Raw genomic sequence first — 23,459 nt, 5'->3', positions numbered from 1 at the left:
CAGATACCGAGTCATCTGAGACTGCTCAGAAGCAAACTCCGGGCAAAACATAGCCCTCTCCGTGAACATATGGGTAATCTCCATCACAGACTCCCCATCCTGTCTCAAGGTCAAAAACTCCTGAGCAAGCCGCTCCTGTTCCACACGCGGAACGTAGCGGGTGTGAAACATATCCCGGAACTGCTCCCAGGTAACAACAGCCCTCTGGTCATCTGTATACAACCCAGCCGTCAGCCTCCACCAGTCCTTCGCCCCAAGCCTCAGCAGGTTCAGGGCACACCTGACCTTTTTGTCAGTGGGATAGGAACACGTGAAGAGACATCCCTCCACGTCAGATAACCACCTCATAGCCTGAATAGCATCCTGTGTGCCATCAAATGTTGTGGGCGTCGTATTGTCGAAGTCCCGGTACTGGAAAGCCCTGCCGACTCCTCCTCCTCCATTCCCTGCAGCAGTTACAGCCAAAGTGGCTGCAACGGCAGCAGTCTCTGCTAGAGCGGCATACTTCTCATCAAATTACTCGATCATCGCGGTCTTAATTGACCCAAACATCTCTGGCAGCTGCGCTCGGAACGCAGCAACAATCTCATCGTGCATGATCTCCCGAATCTAGGAATCCAACTCCTCAGTCCCGATCTGAACCACGGGCTCAGGTGCTATCGGCACCTCCAATCCTCCGTCTCCTGACCCTGAACCTGATCCGGATCCTGATCCGGTCCCCGAAGCAACACGTCTCATCACCACCATACTGCAAACAAACTCAATGTCTCAAACAGATCATATAATGACGGAAGACCAATTACCCTCAAACCCTAGGGGTTGTGACTTCCTTGATACGTGTATAGGTCTTGTGCTTTCAGTAGTATGGGCCCCTACTACTTTCCACACCTACCCATATTTGTGTCAAGTATCACCACAACGCCCTAAACTGTATTTAACATAATCCGCTCTCAACCCTCACTAATAGGGGACATCGCCTAACTAGTAACTGCTCCAGCAGTTCCACACCACTCACATATCCATGAAACTTCCATTACCCCCTGTAGCTCTAGTGTACACTGGTTGCACATAGTGTAGGACCCGATAGACTTTCGAATATCCGATCCTACACTAAGGTTGAATCGGGCATTCTTAGGCTATAAGATCTTGACTATCCACAGCCGTGGTGCATACACTAAACATCTACAGTCATGATGTCAATCCCGTATACAAGAAACCCTAGGCTATTAGGTATCATACAATCAGGCCAATCTATCATGTGATTCCTAAAAATACCTAGCCTAGCACTAGCATGCTGTTCTAATCATATCAGAATATCAAATAACTATATAGTATTTTGGGGCTTACTTATAGGCTCCGGCTGATCGTACCTTCTGCATCCTCCATCCTTTATGTTGAAAGCCATTTTTAAAACTTATTTCCCAAAAATCTCCTCGGTTTGAGACTGGATTCACACGAGTGTTCCTCCAATTCGCTCAAACCAAGGCTCTGATACCAACATGTAACACCCATAAAATTTATGCAAAATTTAAACTTTTAATACTAACAAAAGAGTCAAATAGTAATTGTTTTTACAAAACATTTTCAATTCATTTATCATCAGAGTGTCCCAAAAATAGATCATGAGGATGAGGAGCGGTACGGTCACGTCTTCGCCTTCCCTCGCTGTCCTGAAGTACCTGAAACAATAAACTGGAAACTGTAAGCCCGAGGGCTTAGTGAGCTACCCCCAAAATACCAATACCACACAGGCAGAACCATAGCCATAACGATCAATCAAACAACATACATAATGGGCCATCGGCCGGACTGGTCCGCCCTATTGGGCCTACAGTCTATCCGAATCTATCCCGAACCTTCGGCATGACTGGTCCGCCGCGTGGGCCAACAGTCTCCCCAGACCGCTCAGAGGGTGTGTTGGCCTTCAGCACAAAGCAGGACCGCCTCAACCCAACCAACAAGCAACTAACCATGTACGCATACTATCATATACTGGCATGTACACATAGCAAACATATCCATATCATTTGTCATCAATCAAATAGTTCACTCATAGCTAGAGTTTCGACCTAACAGGTCACTAACCAACCAATCCTCACGGATCATAAAAGCATAACATACTATCTATCTTGATTCTGATCCTATAGATCAGAATCTTATGCAGCATACCATAACTACCGACCTCTAGTATAACAACCATCCTAATAGTATAAATTCCAGCAAAGCAATAACATAACACCTATCCTAAACCAGGATGAAATCTAACATGGCAAAAACAAAGAAACCATCCCAACCCAGGATGTAATTCATAAAGGACCGGCCTTGGCGCCGTAGTCCCTATAGATATAGTGAGGATAACTCACCTTGCAGATGTCGATAGGAATGCAAACTCCAACAATCAGATCACTTGACACCGGTTCCACCACCTATAACCATAGCATGATATACTCATACGTTCTTACCCTTTTGGGACAACCCATAACCTCATAGAACTTCCTGATCAAGGTCAGAGTCCTTAGTCAAAGTCAACAGCCCATGTTGACCTCTACTCGTCGAGTACACTCGGCCACTCTCCGAGTTCATGGAGCACACTCTAACTCGCCGAGCCACCGGAGTGACTCGTCGAGTTCCTTCGAATCCCGATCGATCCTTAAGGGCCACCCGTCGGGTTTCCCTCCTGTAACTCGGCGGGTACACACGCAAGTCTATCCAAGGGAAAAATCATCCGACTCGCCGAGTTGTTCTTCAACTCGTCGAGTTTTATGGCGATCTTCATCGGACTCGCCGAGTTGTTCATCCAACTCGCCGAGCTCAATGACCATCTTCATGGGACTCTCCGAGTCACCCTTGCGAATCGCCGAGTCCATTCAGTCCTCTTTCCAGTCAGATTTGTTTTGAGCCATGCAGCGGCTCCAAATCACAGATCCAAGCTTCTAGGGAATACTTATCACGTAAAGTTGCAAACTTTACGTACATGCATGGCTATAAGGGATCCAAATGTATATTTTAAGTTCTTAATGGAGCTTCTAGTCCAAGAGGGACTTCTTCTACAACCAATACAACAATTTTATGACTCTAGCACCTAAGGGGGGTTCAGATCCGAAGTTACAACTTCGGATCTAGCCTATAACTCAACATCCCAACTTGAAAACCCATAAAAAGCCCTAGAACTCAACAAGAGGATAGAAAAGGAAGTAAGAATGGCACTTGGATACCTTCAAAAGATGCTAGCTGAGGCAAAAACCCATTTCCCCCTCCTTTCTTGCTTCAATTTCATTTGCACTCTTAACTTCGTTCCTCCAGGATCCTCTTTTCCAAGCTTCAAAACCACTCCAAGGCACACACACACGAATTAGGGTTTATAAGGGCTCTCAAAGAATGTAAGGAAGCCCAAAGGAGGCTGAGGCTCCTTTAAATAGGGCGCAAACCCTAGGATTTAGGGTTTCATCTGCCAGCTCCTACTCGCCGAGTCCCAATAGTGGACTCGCCGAGTAGGTCACTAAACACGCGTTCTCACCCCACTCCTACTCGACGAGTAGGTTGACCAACTCGTCGAGTAGAGCTTAATCCAGAAATTCATAATAATGAAATACCTGCGGATCGGGGAGTTACAAAAGATCATCACTAGCCCAATAGAACCAATCTTATTATCTATAACACTTTATCTTTTTCTAGAATGCTCTAGAAGATTCTAGAACATTATGGAAGACTTTGGAATAAACCGGAAGAGTCTAGAATACTCTAGAACGACAGGGAAGACCTTGGAAGGTTATGGATCATTCTAGAAGACACTAGAGCAACCTAGACCTCTCTAGAACATGGTAGAACATTCTAGAAACATATGGAAGCTTATAGAGTATGTTAGATAGTTCTAGATTTATCTAGTAAGTAGTAAGTGTATACTAGTATGTAGAACCTTCCTAAGAGGCCTATAAATAGGTGTGGAACTCATTTTCTCCAAACCATCCGGGAAAAGCCTCAAAGAAAGAAAAGTGTCCAGTAATCTCTCAAAGTATAAAGTTCTTCTTAAGTGTCTTAATAAAAGTATTGTTGTTTCCCATATAAAGAGTCGTGTTCAACATGTGCTAATGTAAATGTGTTACAAATAGCTTTTTTTATAGTTCATTCCTCTTTTCTCTATATTTAGTGTGATGGCTTTCATCATTGTATTTTCTTCTTTAGCACAAGAGAATGCATTTTGGATCACTTTTATATTTTAACCAAGTTTATTTTTTTCAAAATGACGATTTTGGTCATTTTCGTCATTTCAATGATGTGAAACATATCCGGTTTGTATTATGTTCATTTTAAACTCATCTTCATCTTACAAAATGATGTATTTGGACCTTTTTTTTTGTCATTTTTACCATTCAACTCATTTTTTGTCATCTTTACTGGAAGTTTTTTTTTTTTTTTTTTTTTGATTTTTTAAATGATATTTGAATGTCCTTAAAGTTGATAAAGTATAGCCATTAGAATTGACTTTTTCCAAAAAAAAAAAAAAAAGAAATAATGTCAGATGCATGTATGTAGCATGTTGTATTTCACCATTAGACAATGAATATGATGACTCTATTCTATTTAATCCGTAACAAAATTTTCTAATGCTTTTATATTGGAATCTAGAGTTGTGGTTTAATGCATAATAAAGTCAAGTCCCCTTTTCTATGGGAGGTCGATAAATGTGTTAAATTTGTAACAAATGTTTTTACATTGAAGGGTATATATGGAGAGGTTGAAAAAAGTTAAAATGTTAAAATGTTGACCAAAATGTTGTGTCCGACTAAATGTTATGTTTATGAATGATTGTATTTGATTGGTGATATATAGTAAGTATAGATAATTAAAATTATGTCCATATTGTGAAGCGGATTAGGAATGAAAATGAATAACATCAACATAATTATCTTTGGTTATTATATTTTTATTGGAAAATGGCAATATTTTTTGTTGTTTTAAACCATATTGTGGACCCAAATGAATAAATGAGAACATACATCAGAAAATAAAAACATATTTTTATTTCTAACTTGGTTATTTTGCATGAATTCATAAAAAAAAAAATAAAAATAAATAAAAAAAAAAAGTTGCTAAATACCGCAAAAAAAAAAAACACTAAGTGACCATTTTTTCCATCATCTCACAAAAAATTGGAAAAACGTACATTGCTATATAGCGGAAAAAAAAAATAAAAAAATAAAATAAAATAAAAAAATAAAAAAAACTAAGTTGTCTCTTTGTATTAGGTCAAAAAAATAGAAAATGAAAAATATGTTCTATTTAACGCACTAAAAGAAACTATTTTGTCTTTTTTTAATCGGGTAAACCATTATAAAAATGGAAGTACATTGTTAATTAGCATGAAAAAAAATAACTTTACATATTTCGCATCAGGTAAAAAAAATAGAAAAATAAAAGTATTTTGATATTTAGCAAAGCTAACTTGATTTTTTTTCATAGTATCATAAAAAATAGACAAAAAAATATGTTAGTTTTACATTTCAATACATTGAAATCCTCAATCAACATGTTATTTTGTACAAAGGGAAATGTAATTTACTTATTCCTTGATTCTTTGGCTTTTTGTGTTTTATTTATTGTTATAGAGTTTTACAAATTCCTCCGTCTGTCAAAGTTATATCTCTTTATATTCTTTTACCTATAGTAGAAAAATAATACAAGTTTTTACCTTTAATGATAATTTACTTACGATTTTCTTACAGGTAATAAAGAATTTCATCTCCTATATTAGAAGATTAGGTAAAAGTAAGTTGTTATTCTTTGCAATTTTCCCAAAAAAGATGAGTCATATTATTGGACGGTATTACCCCTGTGAGCCATATTATTGTATTTTTCATTAAACTTAACTTTCTTGTAAGATAATTGGTTAACTTTCAAATAAAGTAGGTGGATGTTCACTACATTTAAAGAATTAGTTTAATAATATAACATACAATCTTTTTTTAAGGTTTAACTCATCATTCATGGCGTGTTTTTGAATAACATTCTAATCGTTTTTAAGCTCATAGTAATATGGGCTAAATGTGATTGTGTCTATACTAAACTACATTACTATTTAGTATTTACAATGAATTAAAGCAATGTACTCTTAAAGTATAATTGTTTAATTTGAAATATTTTAAAAATATAAATACTCTTTTTATAATACAAATGTGAGAAATATGTTATTTTAGTAAAAACAAATGAAAGTACATTGTTTTAACACATTTAGCCCATATTTGGGTTAATTACAAGAATTAACAATGTATGTGCATTGGTATTTGTTGTAAGTAACCGACTAATGCGATTGTACTTGAATTTACAGTTAGGTTAACTATCAAAAATAATTGCAAAGAATGTAGGTTGGTATAGTGAACAAACATAAGTTTGTATGTGTTTGTATAGTTGGAACAAATCAACAATATAAATAAAAAAAATAATAACATATGTTTACCTATAATGACAATCTACTTACAATTTTCATACGAGTAATAAAAGTTTATCTTCTGTATTGGAAGTTTGGGTAAAGTAAGTCGTTATTCTTTGCAATTTACGTAAAATAAAAAAAAAAAAGATGAACTAAAAAGCCCATTTAATGATCTTTATGGACAATGTATGCATTTTTGAGTAAAAAAATATATTTTTTATTTATCTAAATATTTTTAGTAAATACGTTAGAAACTACATTCATTTGGTAAAAATAAAATCGTTACATTTTTTTTTTGAAACCCGACACCTGACCAACGGGCGTGTATAGCACTAGTTAATTTGGAAAGTTTCAACTTCCAACTAATTGGTTATTGTTGTATATTGTAAGCTTATTTATTAAGTGTAATATTAATACCAGTATACATTACATGCAGTTATGGTGTTTCCTTTTATTTGGAAAGTTTCAACTTCCAACTAGTTAATTGGTAAGTTAATTTGGAAAGTTTCAACTTCCAACTAATTGGTTATTGTTGTATATTGTATGCTTATTTATTAAGTGTAATATTAATTCCAATATATATTACATGCAGTTATGGTGTTTCCTTTTATTTAAATTGTCGATAGTGTATATATAGTGCATATAAATGTTATTTAGATATGTTATTGATGTTGATTATATTACTGCATTGCAAACATTAGAAAAATATTGAAACTAGAGATATAACTTACTTAAAAAATATGATTATGATAATTTATTAAAGTTATATGACTTTATTATTGATGTATAATACATATTATGATGATTGTTTACACTTAAATTTGTTTTCAAGTTAACTCCAAAATCTATAGATTCATATTTGATTTGTATTTTTTTTCTTCAATTCGCTTAGTTAAAAAATAAACATTGCTAGAAAAAAGCTTACTATATATTACGTTATCTACTCTACTCATATAATAAATGAATTTCGAATTGTGTACGGTCGTCGGTCGTTTAATATTTAATGATTAGTTTAGCTGTCCGTATTCCATGAATAGAACTGCTATCTCACGCCCAAATAAGAACTCCTTCTCCGATCCCTAAGAATCTTCAATACGCTAATTAAGCTCAAATTAGTAAGCTTTTTCTATATGTAATCCACACGTACCCTTTGTTTTCAGAGTATTTTCTTTGTCCTGTTTGCATAAATGATCTTCCAGACACGTAATCTTTGATATAGCAAACTTTGGAATTACATCTTTTTATAGTTGTTATATGATGAATAATGATTTCTTGGATTCTCCACTGATATGTATACTCTCAGTTTTTTCCTGATTCTCTTTGCTTCTTGTTTTTAATTTCCTTGATCTAATGTCAACAGATCGAAAGCGGGTTGTTGAAACCCTACTAATTAATGGGGAGAGGGAAGATAGTGATTCGAAGGATTGATAACTCAACCAACAGGCAAGTTACTTTCTCTAAGAGAAGGAATGGATTATTGAAGAAGGCTAAGGAGTTGGCTATCTTGTGCGACGCTGAAATCGGAGTCATTATCTTCTCTAGCACCGGGAAGCTCCACGAATTCGCTAGCTCAAGGTTTAGTCAACTTTAATATACTTATTATATATACATCTCTTGCTTGAACTATATATGTAGTTTCGTATATATGACCTTGGTTATGCGCAAATGTTAGTTTGTCATTTCTGCAAATAGGAAAAAACTAGGGCATCTATACCTGCAATTATATAATATACGGTTTGTAGAGTATAAAGGATGTCACTTTACTTTTTTTTTTTTTTTTTTTTTTTTGATCGACATGTGTAGTAGTAGTACTGATCAATTGATTTGAATAATGTTGTTGTTTAGGAATAATAAATTTAACAGTAGTAAATTGAAACTTGCTTTCTTATTAATTGAATCAGAAGGCATATATATATATATATATATATATATATATATATATATATATATATATATATATATATATATATATATATATATATATATATATATATATATATAACCTGGAAAAGAAAAGAGAACCCTAGATAATATAGGAAACGTTTGAAGCCCTTAAAATAAGGGATAAAGAACAGAAAATACATAAATTGCAAATAAGAGATAATCTCAACAATGAAAGATGGTTAATATACATCTGCAGATAGACATTATATGCATTCAGGTGTAAGTTTTTGCTATCTCACTGTGATATTTGAACTTTCATGAACCTAAGACACGAAATGCTGGAGATTGGAGTACTCGTGAAAAAAAAAAGATAAAGTTTTATTAATTACTTGATGCACATCGATCTCAAGTTTTTAGCAAGTTTAGGATTTAGATATCTTTGAGAACACACAGAACTTTAGATTTAGACTATAGAACATAAACTATAGTTATTAAGACTTTCATGCAACGTAAAAACAACATGATTTTTTCCATAATTTCATGGACAGTATGTAATTATGACTAGCTGCTTATTACGCTTACCTTAATTTTAAGCGGAGGTTACTGCTGTATGTTTAATGTTCATTGTGGTGATGAAAATATTATTAGTTTTAAGTAGGGATGTGCATTTGGACTGAATACCCTAACAAAAACCGAAACCCGGACCGAACTGACCCAAATTAGGATCGAATAAGTTATTTGAATCGGTTCGCGGATATCTATTTTAGCCCAATTCTGGTTTTCGGTCTTTCGGGTTAGGTTAACCGAATAACAGTTTAATCAGGCCAAAAGACCAACCCGAAAATTGAATAATCACTTGATCTCTTTTTTCTTCCTATATATGTCTTTCCAAAAGAAATTACAAAGAAATGAGCAAAGATGCACGGTAGAGGTAATATCAAGAAAATAAACATCAACACTGCATTTTTCTGAATTAGAAAAAACTTAAAGTTACGTATATTTACTAAAAATACATAAGTAATAAGTTCATCTTGAATATGAGCATACTTTTTAGTTATTTTACATAAACATCGTTACGTTGCCTGCATTAATGAGTAGGTTTCTGGTTAACAACACCAACATAATATGCTAGAGATGAACATGTCTTAAGAAAAAATAGACTGTTTTTGAGCAAAATGAATGAATTAGTGAATGAATGGTCTGCTTCTTCTGATATGACTAGGAGAGAGGTTCTAAACTGTATAACACATTTCTGATTGTTGTTATTTATAAGAAAGTACGTAAGCAGATTGTCATCAACCATTAACGCTCTGTTTTCATGATTTATAAATTTGGGTTATTCGGGTAATTTCGATTTATTTTGGTTATTTAGGTCATTTCAGTTCAAAAGATAATGTATGTGTTATTTCGGTCATTTCAGGTTAATAACTAAACTGAAACTCGTATTATCCGAACCAAACCGGTCCCATATTAGTATAATATGTCCGGTTTTCGGTTCCAAATTTTTATCCAATTTGGGTTTTGAGTTATTCGGGTCCGGTCTGGTTCGGGTCGGTTCCGACCCGAACCACATCCCTATTTTTATGCACTACGTATATAGATTACAATCTCCAAGGAGGCTTAGGTCTCATTGTGTTACATTACTTAAGTTAGAGTAAATTACTAAAATCATTCATATGGTTTGGTCAAAATAACTCGATTAGTCCCTAACTTTTATTTTACACTCGGATCATCCCTATACTATACTGTGTTTTTATTGCGGTGTTGGTCCTTGTTATACCTTAAAAAACTAAATTGCCTCTATTAATTAGTTTTTAATTAATTTATTGTTTATTTTTTTAAATAAAATTATTTATAAAATAATAAAGTAACACGTATATCTCCCTCCTCTTCACCTATATATCCCTTGTCAGTTTTAGAGAAATGAATAACCTATACAACCTTTGTTGCCACCGCTTCAACGTTGGAACCATCCACCATTATCGGTTACCAGTTGTCATCGGAATCGACCCTCACCCTTTATCTCTTAACCCTTCATCTCTACATCCCCCTTCATCGTGTATTTAAAGCCACCACCTCCATCCATCTTGACTCCTCCTACTATCAGAATCCACCTCTCTCAATCCTTCCTCATCGGTTAAAAACCCTTCATCAGACCCACCAACCATCGCTACCTTCTCTAAAAAAACCCATAATATTAGTAAAACCCTAGCATTTGTCCTACGGATCCTCCGATGTCGTTCCACCTCTTCGCCCCTAAACCTAGATGCAATTTGGTTTCATCTATGTGCATTGCGTCTACTCCTTTATCATCGTCTCCATTTTTTTGATGGTTTTAAAGGTCGATTGAAGTTCTTCTTTTCTTCCCTCTTTATTTGGTTTCATTGCCATTATCATTCTTCTCTTTTCTCCATTCAAAATATAACTACCACGGTAAAGCTAGATGCAATCTATAGTTTAGGCTTTGTGTTTTTTTCTTTTTTCCGATTATAGTTGAGCAAATTGATTTTGGGATTTTCGATTTGAACAATCTCATTTTGCCGCATTCTGATTAGATTGAGGGTTTGTGTTTTTCTTGGTTGTTTTCATATAGGTTTTATATATGTTTTTTTTCTGGATTGTTTGCGTCAAAGTTAAGGTTTGTGTAACGTCCCAAAAATTACAAAGAGATTTTTCACTTGAAATCAGGTTAACCGATTAAAAATCTTTAACTTAAAAGCAGTAAGTAACATTCATTTGTTTGAAACCATATTGTTATCAAAGTTGAATTACAGGACAACGGAAATCGTTACCTTCGATACGTGTGTACCATCCCGTCGAGTTATTCTCATGAACGACCTGCAAAACATTTTATCCACAACTATAATAATAAAGTTTACTGAGTTTCCAAGTATACCACATATTCCAACATATATACAATGCATCCATACAAAGTCCTTGTCTCTAAAGCCGACCTACCTGCTTTCCTAATCACAAGCATGCATCAAACATAACGGGCCCAACCCAAAGAGTATAACGGCCCCAACCCTGATCATAAATGGCCTAGCCCAACGTACATAACAAGTCAATATACATGGCCAGATCCTGGTCTTTCATATAGTTGTCAGGAGCTAGATCCTGGTCTTTCATACAATAGATAAAGTTAGATGTAGTCAGAGACAAGATAGACAGTCGAACAAGTGGTCTGCCCGAAAGCAATAAATCAGACAAGAACCATGTAATAAGGCGTCAGACCAAAATTTCTCAAGCTATCTAACTTGGACTACATACGACCCCTTAGTTTGTCAACTTAACAACAATTCAAAACTAACATTATCCTAACCATTCATAAATATACAAATGTTGTGATCTAACCACAGCCTTTCGTACAAGTGTTGTGATCCAACCACATTCTTTCATACAAGAGTTACAAAAACAGTCTAGCGTAAAATGACACCAAGTGTCGTATACTACACATACATATCAAGGAAGTATTTAAATCAACTAGAATGCTCGTACTCTAACAGTGCTTCTATCTTATTATGCAAAGGATATACAATGGCATATGTGGCATAGTGAGAAACTCACCTTAACCAAAGAACCGAAGAAGCACAACAATACTCTCACTCCTTGAACTAATCAATCCCATGAACCGTCTAACACAAAATAAAGATCAATCCTCCATTAACAACTAAAATCCTTCAGGTTTGACCCAAGGTCAAACTAGTCAAGAGTCAACGGTCACGGTCAACAAAAGTCAACGATCAACCAAGGTCAACAACCACCATAACATGGAGACTACTTGGCCACATCATGGGCATGTTAGGAAATAATAGTTGACATACAGGACATCGACACATGGTGGGCTCTCGTTGGCCATGTTGTGGGCATGTCAGGACAACATTAACATAAATCTGAACTCCACCATATTGTGAACCCTCATTGGTCATGTCGTGGTTACTTGCAGATCTTTTATTTCTTCATTAAGAGCTTAATCCTTACAGATCAACGCCCAAAACTTTAGATCTAGTCCTTATCAATGACTTAATGGATAAAGTTTCCAACTTTATCCATTAGGACCTCACCCCTAAAGCAAGATCTACAGCCCTAAGTCCATTAAGTCCTTAATATGACTAAAACTTGTGCATGGGATCAAAAACACTCAAACTAAAACCTTTTTCTCACTTAATCAGAAGTCCACGACAACAAGAGTGTCATAATGAGATTTGGAGTTTCCCTAAAATCCAAGAGCATCCAAGAAAGGGCCAAAATTAACCAATAATGACCATAAACATGAATATCAAAAGAAAAAGCTCAAGGAGCTAGATTTATACCTCCAAAGGTTCAGAAACGTGAAGAAGATGATGCATCTAGAGTTGCTCTTTGCTTCCTTACACCAAGAAGAAGTTCCTTCCTTCATAAGCTTCAACAAATCAAGAAAACAACCTCAAGATCAAGCCACCAAGATCGTAATCATGGAAATGAGGTTAGGATTTTGAAAAGAGGAGATGAAAGATGGAGGAGATGACCTAATCCAAGAGCTAAAGTCATTAAATATGGGAGAAACCTTAAAAATCTTGGGCTTGAGCTGCAACAACCACCATGTCGTGGCCACCCTCTTACCACATCATGGTGCTCATCAGGATATACTCTTAATTTAAGTCCCATGCCATGTCGTGGTCATCAACACACCACATCATGGCATAAGGTTTTCCCCCAAAACCTTATCGTTGGCCCCCTTTAAGTCTTTAACTGATCCATTCTAGAAAACTGGTGTTACACTTTGAGTATCTGAAATTGGTTTGTTTTAAATATGGTTGGTTGATGGTAGTTAACAGAAGTGGTGTTTGACAACAGAGGATGTAGTGGTTGTGGTTGTTGGTTCTTTTAGTGATGGTGGTGGTGGTGGAACCTTATACATATAAATCGACATTATTTTTTTAAATTTATAGATAATGAAAGAAATTAAAAATATGAAAAATAAATATAAAAGGTAGTATAGTCTTTTTATGTCAGTGACGGACTAAGAATACAATAAAATCATACAATAAGGACGCTCCGAGTGCAAAAAAAAGTTAGGGACCAAACATGTAATTTTCACCAAACCATAGGGATGATTTAAGTAATTTACTCTTTAAGTTATAACATACACATGCATATTTTAATCTTCTGATGTATCCTTTTCAGCATGAAAATAGTTACCGAGAGGTATGACAAAATGAAGGAGGAAAATCATCAACTGTTAAATCTTTCTTCACAAGTCAAGGTATTGTCTTTTTAGTTTTCCATCAATTTCATGCATCATCAAGGATAGCTTTATTTTTATTATTATTATTATTATTATTATTATTATTATTATTATTATTTTCTGCTATATATAAAATGGTGATGCATGTAGTTAACATAATGCAACATAAATAAATAATGACAATCTTATGAGTAACATATAAAAGTAGGCATGCATCAAGAGGATATTAATTGTCACTAATATGATTAAGTTTCTTAGCTAAGTAAGTTGTAAAACATACTTAGGTAGCACATATATAATAGTTTGACAATATTATGTCTAGGTATCAGGAATTTTGTAATAGGATAATCCAAACGAGATAGAAACTTTTTATTAAGGCAAAAACAAGAACTTGTTTCTAAATTCGTATAAGGTTTGTTCTAGAACTAGAGATCATGAAAATCCTCCCTAATAAATCAAAATCTTTTTGTCACATATCCTCTTCTTCTTTATTCGGACACATGTCATTTTTTAGAATTTTAGAATTTTCTATTTTCTATTTGTCACTTTATTGTATTTTTCATTTTTATTAAATTAAAATTCCACATTTAATATGTAAGGTATTTATTAGAAAGGGTTTATATATGTAATGTATTCAATGTGTTAAAGCCTCATTAACTTTAATAATTTTAAAATTTTCTCATTTTTCTTATAAATTAAAACTTCTCAAATTGTTAAAATTTCATATCTATTTTTTTTTAAATAAAGTCATGTAATACATGGGTCTCACACCTAGTCTGGTAATAAAATATGATATACTACTAGCTAGTTACCCGAAAACGGATAAGAAACACGATATAACAATTTTCTAAAAGTTGCAAAAAGGTTTCTGAAGAGTTATCTCATCAGCTTTAGCCCTGTTGATCTTTTTTTTTTGATGTATAATTGGAATTGATCCCATTATAAGTGAGTTAAGTTGCCCTGAGTTGACTCCCCACGAACTCAACGTATCACAAATTAGTCGGGTTAGCCCATCACATTTATAGGGACATCGCCAAGCGATCTTGCCCACCAACCAGTCACCATGACCACCATAATGGGATATTTGAGATATCCTAACAACATGTTATAAGATTGTAGTCCAAAATCTTAGAATGTAAAGTGAGAATAATTCACCAACAATTTTTTGAATAAAAAATTTAATTTATTATTTAAATAGGCTAGCAAGCATATGGGGAATAAGGGAATATAGTCCCTAAAAAGGTTACAAAACCATGCATACCACTGTACCAGCCAAACACATTGCCCTTACTACGACTTTCAACACAAAAAAAACAAAATAAATTTAGACATAAAAGATTGTGTGGTCTAAGTAAGCAACTAAAAGTTTTATCATTTTGATAGGAGTTGATTCGTACATAATATTTTTTTTCATACATAACAATTTGTGCTTTAAAATATTGTATTTTACAATTCTATACAACATAACTTGTTATATATAAAATCAAATTTTTATATACCAATCACTTTTCTTATTAGGTCCCATAAAGCCCAACTTATGGTGAAAAATGTCACATCAATACACCTAAGAACAACATTATCTTGAAAGGTTGAGATACATCAAAGGAGAAGGAAGTCAAAATCAATCCACTGAGGAACACTTAACTGCCACATACTATATATATATATATATATATATATACACACACACACACACTAGGTGTAAGACCCATGTATTACATTGGTTCATTTTAAAGAAAAAAAATATATGAAATTCTAAATATTTTCTTAAGTTTGAATTTATAAGAAAAAAATAGAAAATATTGAGTTATTAAAATTAAACTGTTTGTTTTTCTTTTAAATTAAACAAATAATTTAGATAAATAAACAAAAGAAGCTAATGAAACTTTAATTTAGAAAATTTGAAATTAGAAAGAAATCAATTAATGAAATTGATATGCATTTATTATTACATTTATTGTAATTATTACATTTAATATTAAGTGGAAATTAATAAAATGAAAAATTCACAAAAATGTCATGTGGAAAAAAATTAATTGAAAATAATCACAAAATGACATGTGGCAAAATCAATGAGAGTGTGACAGGTGACAAAAACTTTTTTATTTTATATATATATATATATATATATATATATATATATATATATATATATATATATATATATATATATAGAGAGAGAGAGAGAGAGAGAGAGAAAATGTCAAGATTTTTGACAAACTTATATTTTCCTACGATCCACTCTTAAAATGCAAACTTTTTGTAATAATATTTTTTTAAAAATAAGTGACATAAAACACCAAATTGGTCCTATAAAAACATATTCGTAAAAAAAATATCTCGAAAAAAATGTGCATATACAACAGGTGCATATGTATGCAAACGTCACAAAGTTTGGTAAAAATGCACAACAAAATCAATCCCAATGTTTCCCCTTCATGTTGAACATCTAGTTCTCCAAATCAGCAACAATCTCTATAAACTTGGACACATGATTGAAAACATAACCACCTTAAATAAAATGATAAAAATACCAGTGTCGCTTTTAGTATAAGCTCTTCGTCATTCATAATTTCTTAAATTTCAACCATACAGTCGTTGCACTAGTCTCTTTCAAGACATTTTGAAAAATATTATTATATACATACAAACAAAGTTGTAATGATGATGCTTTCAAATCATTTATTTGCTTTTCTTTAATGGACCATGAGATCAATAGGTTCTCGATACGCAACAAAACGTGAACTTTATACCACGGGGTGGTACTTTTAGAAAATATTTACTAATTCATAGTACTGTGAATTTTAATTAGAAAAATATGGTAATTTTATATAAACCGACAAGTTTGTTCTTAATTTTATAATTACTGTTTATTTTATTCAAACCACACAACATCCCACACTATAGCTAATCCCTTTCATATTCATAATCTTTTACATGTGAATGATGAATGAATAGAAAATTTCAATTTCTAGAATCTGAATCGGATTTCATGGACTCAAGTTAGTAGATCACAAAGCTTTGTTGATTATTTAAAACAAAGATGACTAAATTATATTCCAATTAAATCAACAAAGATTTTCAATGAAACAAAACATGAAAGATCATTAATATTGGTCTTGTTAGAACTACAAAAATATCATGTTTCTTGATGATTTTTCATGCTACAAGTTCCCGCTGAAGTTCCCAAACTATCTTGAGATACCCTCTGCAAGGAAGTTCTAGGTTGTCTCAAAGTTCTGAAGGGGATTTGAATGTACTAAAGCTTCACGATTGGTATGAAGAAACTTGAAGTGTGAGAGGTTAAGAAGAGATTTTTGATAAATTGATGATTGGGGGTAATGGATTATTAGGCATGGGAATACAACAATATTATAGTTGTTTTTAGAGCGAACCGATGATTCTAGAATTCGAGTAAAGAGTTAAAAAAACATAATAGATGCAGAAGGAGACCGAAACGAATGTCATAGGTTGCATATTGACAATGAGTGTGTATGATTACTGTGGATGGGGCACCGATTATAATTTGAGGAAGAAGGTCGATGTTGAAATAAAACGGTAAAAGACAGAGTAACCGATGGGTTAGAAAGAAGACGCTCTGAGAAAGAAGACCGTGTGAGGTAAATGAGATTTGGATTTTTTTTGTTTAACAAAACTAAAATTATCTATAATAAATTTTAAAATGCCATATGCTAGTAAATACTTTCTCAAATTACAATCTTATGGTAAAAAACTCACAAAACATGAGGTTTTAAATCAAGTTGAATCAAATATATATATATATAATCTTGACTTTCCATAATCGAAATATTCATTTCAATCTAACAAATAAATGACGAATTTCATAGTTGTCGTACTAGTGAAAAAACTTCAATATTGAGATGTCAATCAAACGAAAAAAACCCTAAAAAGAAATCTCTTGTTAAAACACATGAATAAACAACAATAAAAACTTTTTCTTATTATTAAAGTATATAGAAGATTGATAAAACGAGGTCAAGAGTATAAAATGACTAGCAAAATTAGGTTAGAATATAAAGTCTTATTAGCAAAGATCACTTTTTTATAGCTTTTCCTTGAATATGTTTTTAACAAATTATATTAAACTTGATGTGTATTTTAAACTTCTAATACACTATAATAATATGTATCCAATATATAAACCCTTGTAATAATACAAATCCAAAATATTACCCTATAAAAGTACAAATCCAATACTATTACATATTCTAAACAAAATAACACAATTACACACCACCATACTAGAAGAAAAAATGTAGTATAAAGTGTTAGAAATTTAATGTTTGTGGTAGAGATCTAGATACCAACTTGGATCGTGTAAACACTTTCTGATAATTCTACCATATGTCTGGGTTGTAAGAAATTCAACCTAAGATAATCCAAGTGGATACTTACGATACAAAATACAAAAATCGTAAGCAAAATTGCTAGAAAGATTCGTGAAAATTTGAAGAAAATGAGAGCTAAATTTTGTATGTCTCTTATGAGAAGAAAGAACCGTTTATATAATAAACGAGATTAGGGTTTCATTAGGGTTGGGTCATCATTAATTTCTTTGGAAGCAAATCAGGGTAATCCGGATATTAATGAGGATTTAGGGTTAACAAAACTAACGTGTTTCGTTAGTTTTACCATAATCACCGTCAATAATCCTAATTTCCCACTAAGCTCTGCCCCTTGGACCCGCTAGGGGCGCTTCCCCCCTTGGAAACCCCGGACCCAGGGGCGCTGCCCCCGGACCCTCGATTGTCGTCGAACCGACTTCTGATTTGATCTTATATATGCATGCAATTCGCACAAACCAATACATATATTATAATACAAATTATGAAGCGACTTAGCTCACTTGTTAATTCCAATTATATAAAATGACATGATGATCACTATGTTAATTCCAGTTATATAAAATGTCATGGTGATCGCCAACATAAAGTTGAACATAAAATCATATGCTAACCTGAAATTCTTTGGCAATTAACTCATTGTTTCAAGAAACAAGTTGTTTATCTAAACACAAGTAAATAATGTGTTCTCCTCGTGTTTAATCTCCCTCTCCACCTTTCATGGATTCCATTAACGATCCCCTCTATAATACCAACCTTCCTATTTGACAGAAATGACCAACCCTCTTGTGACATCTCCATTTTCACGGCCAGAAAAGACCGATTTTGTTTATGCTTTATAAAAATCAGAGTACCTTTTTAGTGAAAATGTTGCGGAATTTGTTCCCAGTAAACCATGATAAATACGTTATCAAAACATTTCCGAACAAATGTATTTTTATTCATTTTAAAACATTTGGGATGTCATCGTCAATACATAAACATAAGCATAAACAAAACTTACATTCATTTACACTAGTGATATACATCTCTTTAATCTCTCAGTGTAATGTAACTTCGTATCGACACCTATGATAAAAATAAGCTTGAGTGGGTCAGGTTGGGAAACCTAGTGAGTACACAGGGATTTAAATCCCACAATGTTATATCATATATATAATTTAGAACTCACAAAATATACAATTTCACCATATATATATATATATATATATATATATATATATATATATATATATATATATATCAAGGTTGCAGAAAACGCTCGACGTAGGCTCGGCGGTGGACTGGGATCAAGGGATTAATCGGCTAGGCGAGGATTAATCGGAGGATTAATCGGGGACCATTAATTATTAAAAAATTATTAAATTTTTAATAAATATAACATTAATCCTAAGAATATAACACTAAATATAACATTAAATATAACATAAATAGAACATTATAACATGAAAATATGATTACAAAAAAAACCCTTTGATTTTTAATACACCACATCTAAATAACTAACTATTACATTGCTTTTCTCAATCACTTCATACATCTTAATAACCAACTTTTAATGAGGTTTTGAATCGATCTCATGCTAACTTTCCAAGCTGTTTTAGTAGCACTTAATGCCATCACAGGAACATTTGGAAAATTCTGCTTTAGACACCCGAGCACTTTGTAATCTGGATGAAAATCATGTCCCCAATTGTTGAATAAACAATAATGAGTATGTATGTTTATATATCATAGTATAAAATCATAAGAGTAAGTAGAATCGGACATTGTTATACCTTACACAATGTGCTTCATCAACAACAAATCCAGCAAGTTGTCCTTGTAATTGATCGAACAGGTTGTTGCACCTTATCAACTAGTTGTGGCACCTTATCAACATTATCAACATTCACTCAAGCAATTGATCGAACACTCGTGAATTGAATTACCTTCAAGATCAATCACTTCTAATGTCTCCATATCCTAAATTTCAGAAGGGATTTTACCACTCAGATATTTGAAAGGAAGTGATAAAAGAACATAAGAAAGAACAAACTATAGAAAACACAATCTTGAACGCTGTAGCCTCCAACAATTGTGAATCAAATTTCACTGTGACAAAACATCAAACAGCTGGTGTGCACCTTGATTCGCTATCGCCTGCATAACATTTTCATAAGAGATTACGAGCTTTTATGTAATCGCTATTCTATTTTCTTAATCTCAATCGATTTCACCATTGGGACTTAACCCATGGTCAACAAACATGCTACCGATAAGTGAGAAGTCGGAAGAAGAGTTAGAAGTAAAAAATGAACCTGGATAACTCAATTAGTGTTGACAAGAGGAGCTGAAGTCGGAAGAAGAGTTGATTTTGGAATCGATAAACTTCAAGAGTTGATTTTGGAATCGATAAGCTGAAGTCGTGAACTGAAGCTTGGAAGGAGACTGCGGCATCGTTGCTTGAAGGAGATGATGAACCGGGGGCCAGAGCTAAAAACGACGGTGTGAGACTGTCGAAGGTGAACGGAAGAAGATGCGATCGATTTCCCTTTGTTCATTCTCGTTCGTGGTTCAGAGAGACAGAGAGAATGATACTTAATCGATTTTATTTTGACTGCATCAAATGAGAAAACGGAAGCAACCCTAGAAGCATTTGTTAAATCTTTTACAATTTTGCCCTTTTTTTTTTAAATTGCGTTGACTTTCGTTGACCGATTTGGGCGCCTAGACCCGCCTAGACCCGTCTTTGACCGACTTTGACCACCTCCGATTATATAGCCCGATTAGCTATAAACGTCGACAGTCGAGGACCGTCAAGCGCCTAGGCGCCAATTAATCGGCTGCCTAGGCCGATATTTGCAACACTGATATATATATATATATATATATATATATATATATATATATATATATATATATATATATATATATATATATATAAGCAACTCTTACCCCACCCCGTTAATCCTTACAACGAGACTATCCATACCCTCGGACCTTGAATTTTACCTGTTACTTAACCCATACTCTCGGATCTAATTCATGCTCTCGGATCAATAATTGTGCCCATTCCATACTCTCGGATTAGGGACAAGTGTCTATGTGTAAATCCATTCTCCCAGATTAACGACGAATGACTATGTCTTATACATACTCCCAGACTGTGGACGACTGACTATGTCTTAATCGATACTCCTGGACTAAGGACAACTGACTATGTCTTAATCCATACACCCGGATTAATGACAATTGACTATGTCCAATCCATACTCTCGGACTAGGGACAATGACTATGTCTAATCAATGCTCTCGGATCAATGACATATACTAAAGTTCTACACTCTGAGTATAACTTGCGCGTACTCGTAAGAAAATACTACCCAATATTCCTCATAACTAATTTAGGTTTACTCTTTATCCTAAATCATCATATATAATCAGGTATGTTCTTTAACACGTATTTGTGACATCCCCAAAATCTCGGCCAGAAAAGACCGATTTTCATTTATGCTTTTAAAATAATTTCAGAGTAAATCCATTTGATTTGAAAGAGTTGCGGAATTTGTTCCCAAAAACAAAGTATGATAAAATAATATTTACCAAAGCATTTCATAAAGAAATGTATTTTCATTATATAATCAAAATTCGGGATGTCATGTTCCGATACAGACCATAAAGCATAAACGATAACATTACAAGTCATTCAACAAATATATACATATACAGACTTGTAAATAAAACCACTTGATGGTTCATCCATCTTATGCCCTTGCGCCACTTCCTGTAATACAAATAAACTGAGTGGGTCATGTTTGGGAGCCTGGTGAGCATATAGGATTTTCAACCCACAATAAATAATTATATTTAATTTCCACCAACCAACAATAACCCAATTACCCGTTCTCGTTATTTTCACTTTACGTCCCTAAGACAACTAACATAAGGTACCTAGTCTAAGAATATTTCATCAGGGCGACAACACATGCTTCGGGGGTTCCTCAGCAATATAAGTTAAATAAGGCAACCATGAGGGGGATGGAATACAGCGAATGAACACCCAAGTTCATTAACACCTACAGGTTATGAGCCTGCTAGCGTTCCATTGGACAGTCTAGAAAAGTCCGTGGTCGTCATCTAAATTCCGCTAGATGACTGGATCAAAACAACATCAAGGCCTCTCATCTGTTTATTACACACCAACTATCTACCCATGTTCTACCCAACATATTAGTAGATAAAATATACATTTTTTATACATAGTTTTAAAACCTGTATAGCATGCTCAATCAATACATTTTCCACATAACGGATGAGGCACACACACATAACATGTATTTCATAGAGAAATAGTCAGATCTATAAGATAGAAGAAAGTGAATATACATTCACACACATAACAACAAAATATACACATAACACGTATTTCGTATAAAATACTTCATAATTATACCTTAGAAGAAAGTAACTACACACTCACTTGATCAGAAGATGATCGGACAGCACTACGGCTTGTAGAAGTAGTATTCTTCGGTAGATCTGAAAGATCTTCACAAAAACCGGACTCCTCGCAGGCAGAGCTTCGGCTCGGGAATCTTACTTCTCGGGATCTTTGGGACCTCGGGACTTGCTTCGGGGCTCGGGAATGATACCGGGGCTTCGGGATAATTCTTGCACGAAAAACGATGCAAAAACGCGAGAAAAAGGGAAGAAATGAGCAATGAACTCGGTTGCTCTCGACCTCCTTTTATAGGGGCTGGAACTTCAAATTACGCTGGGCGTAATATGAAATTATGCTGGGCGTAATGACGATAAGGTCGCTGACTCCCCCAAGGATAATATCGGTTAATATATATTTAAATTAAATATCGAAAATATTTAATAAACTTCAAAAATTCATATCTTCCTCATATGAACTCCGTTTTCGACGTTTTTTATATCCCCGCGTAGGTGAGACTACGATCTACAACTTTCGTTTAGACTCCGTCGGCTAATTTTTACATTATTTTTATTATTTATTTTTAGTAGGCCGGGACAGGAAAACTCCGTTATAAAATCATAACTTCTTCATCCGACGTCCGTTTTCGCCTATCTTTTTATCGTTTTACTACAATTAATGAGATCTTCGATTCTCATTTAGATTGTTTCGGCTAAAAACCGCTCGGTCTCAAATCAAGTATTCGGGCTGCATACCGCTAAGTCGAAACTTCGAAAAATCATAACTTACTCATACGAAGTCAGATTTTGGCGTTCTTTTTATGCACGCTCTCGGTTTAACGAACTCTATGACTTTTGTTTAGGTCACTAAGGCTAAATATCGCTCTAATGTAAATTTCACTTTTTACGTCATTCAACGTTGCCGGTTCTGTCGCGAAACTTCGACAGGTCATAACTTCTTCGTTATAACTCGGATTTCGGCATTCTTTATATCTTCGAAATCCTTGTTTCGACCACTACATATTTATGCAAAGATATCGGGCTTATCTCATACTTTAATTTTGATGCTTATTTTATTCTTAATTCATTAAATTATAATAATTAAGAAAATAAACACATAATTCACATAATACTCAAA

The 23,459-nt window shown here is 33.9% G+C and overlaps 1 protein-coding gene across 1 annotated transcript in view; it reads left to right on the top strand.

The window, feature by feature from the left end:
- The first annotated feature begins 7,793 nt into the window (after positions 1-7,793).
- The window catches only part of LOC145050362 (MADS-box transcription factor 23-like), a 32,516-nt gene continuing 16,850 nt past the window's right edge, over positions 7,794-23,459 (top strand). Inside the window, exons 1-2 of the mRNA XM_078998623.1 lie at positions 7,794-8,002; positions 13,478-13,556. Coding sequence (XP_078854749.1) covers positions 7,821-8,002; positions 13,478-13,556 — 261 coding nt within the window. The 5' untranslated portion in view covers positions 7,794-7,820. The remainder of the gene's footprint in view (positions 8,003-13,477; positions 13,557-23,459) is intronic.

Source organism: Lactuca serriola, chromosome 5 (assembly GCF_051521515.1).
Source record: "Lactuca serriola cultivar US96UC23 chromosome 5, Lser_US96UC23_V15, whole genome shotgun sequence".
Taxonomy (NCBI): domain Eukaryota; kingdom Viridiplantae; phylum Streptophyta; class Magnoliopsida; order Asterales; family Asteraceae; genus Lactuca; species Lactuca serriola.
The sequence above is the reverse complement of the archived record's forward strand: the minus strand, read 5'-3'. Positions and strand labels throughout refer to the sequence as shown.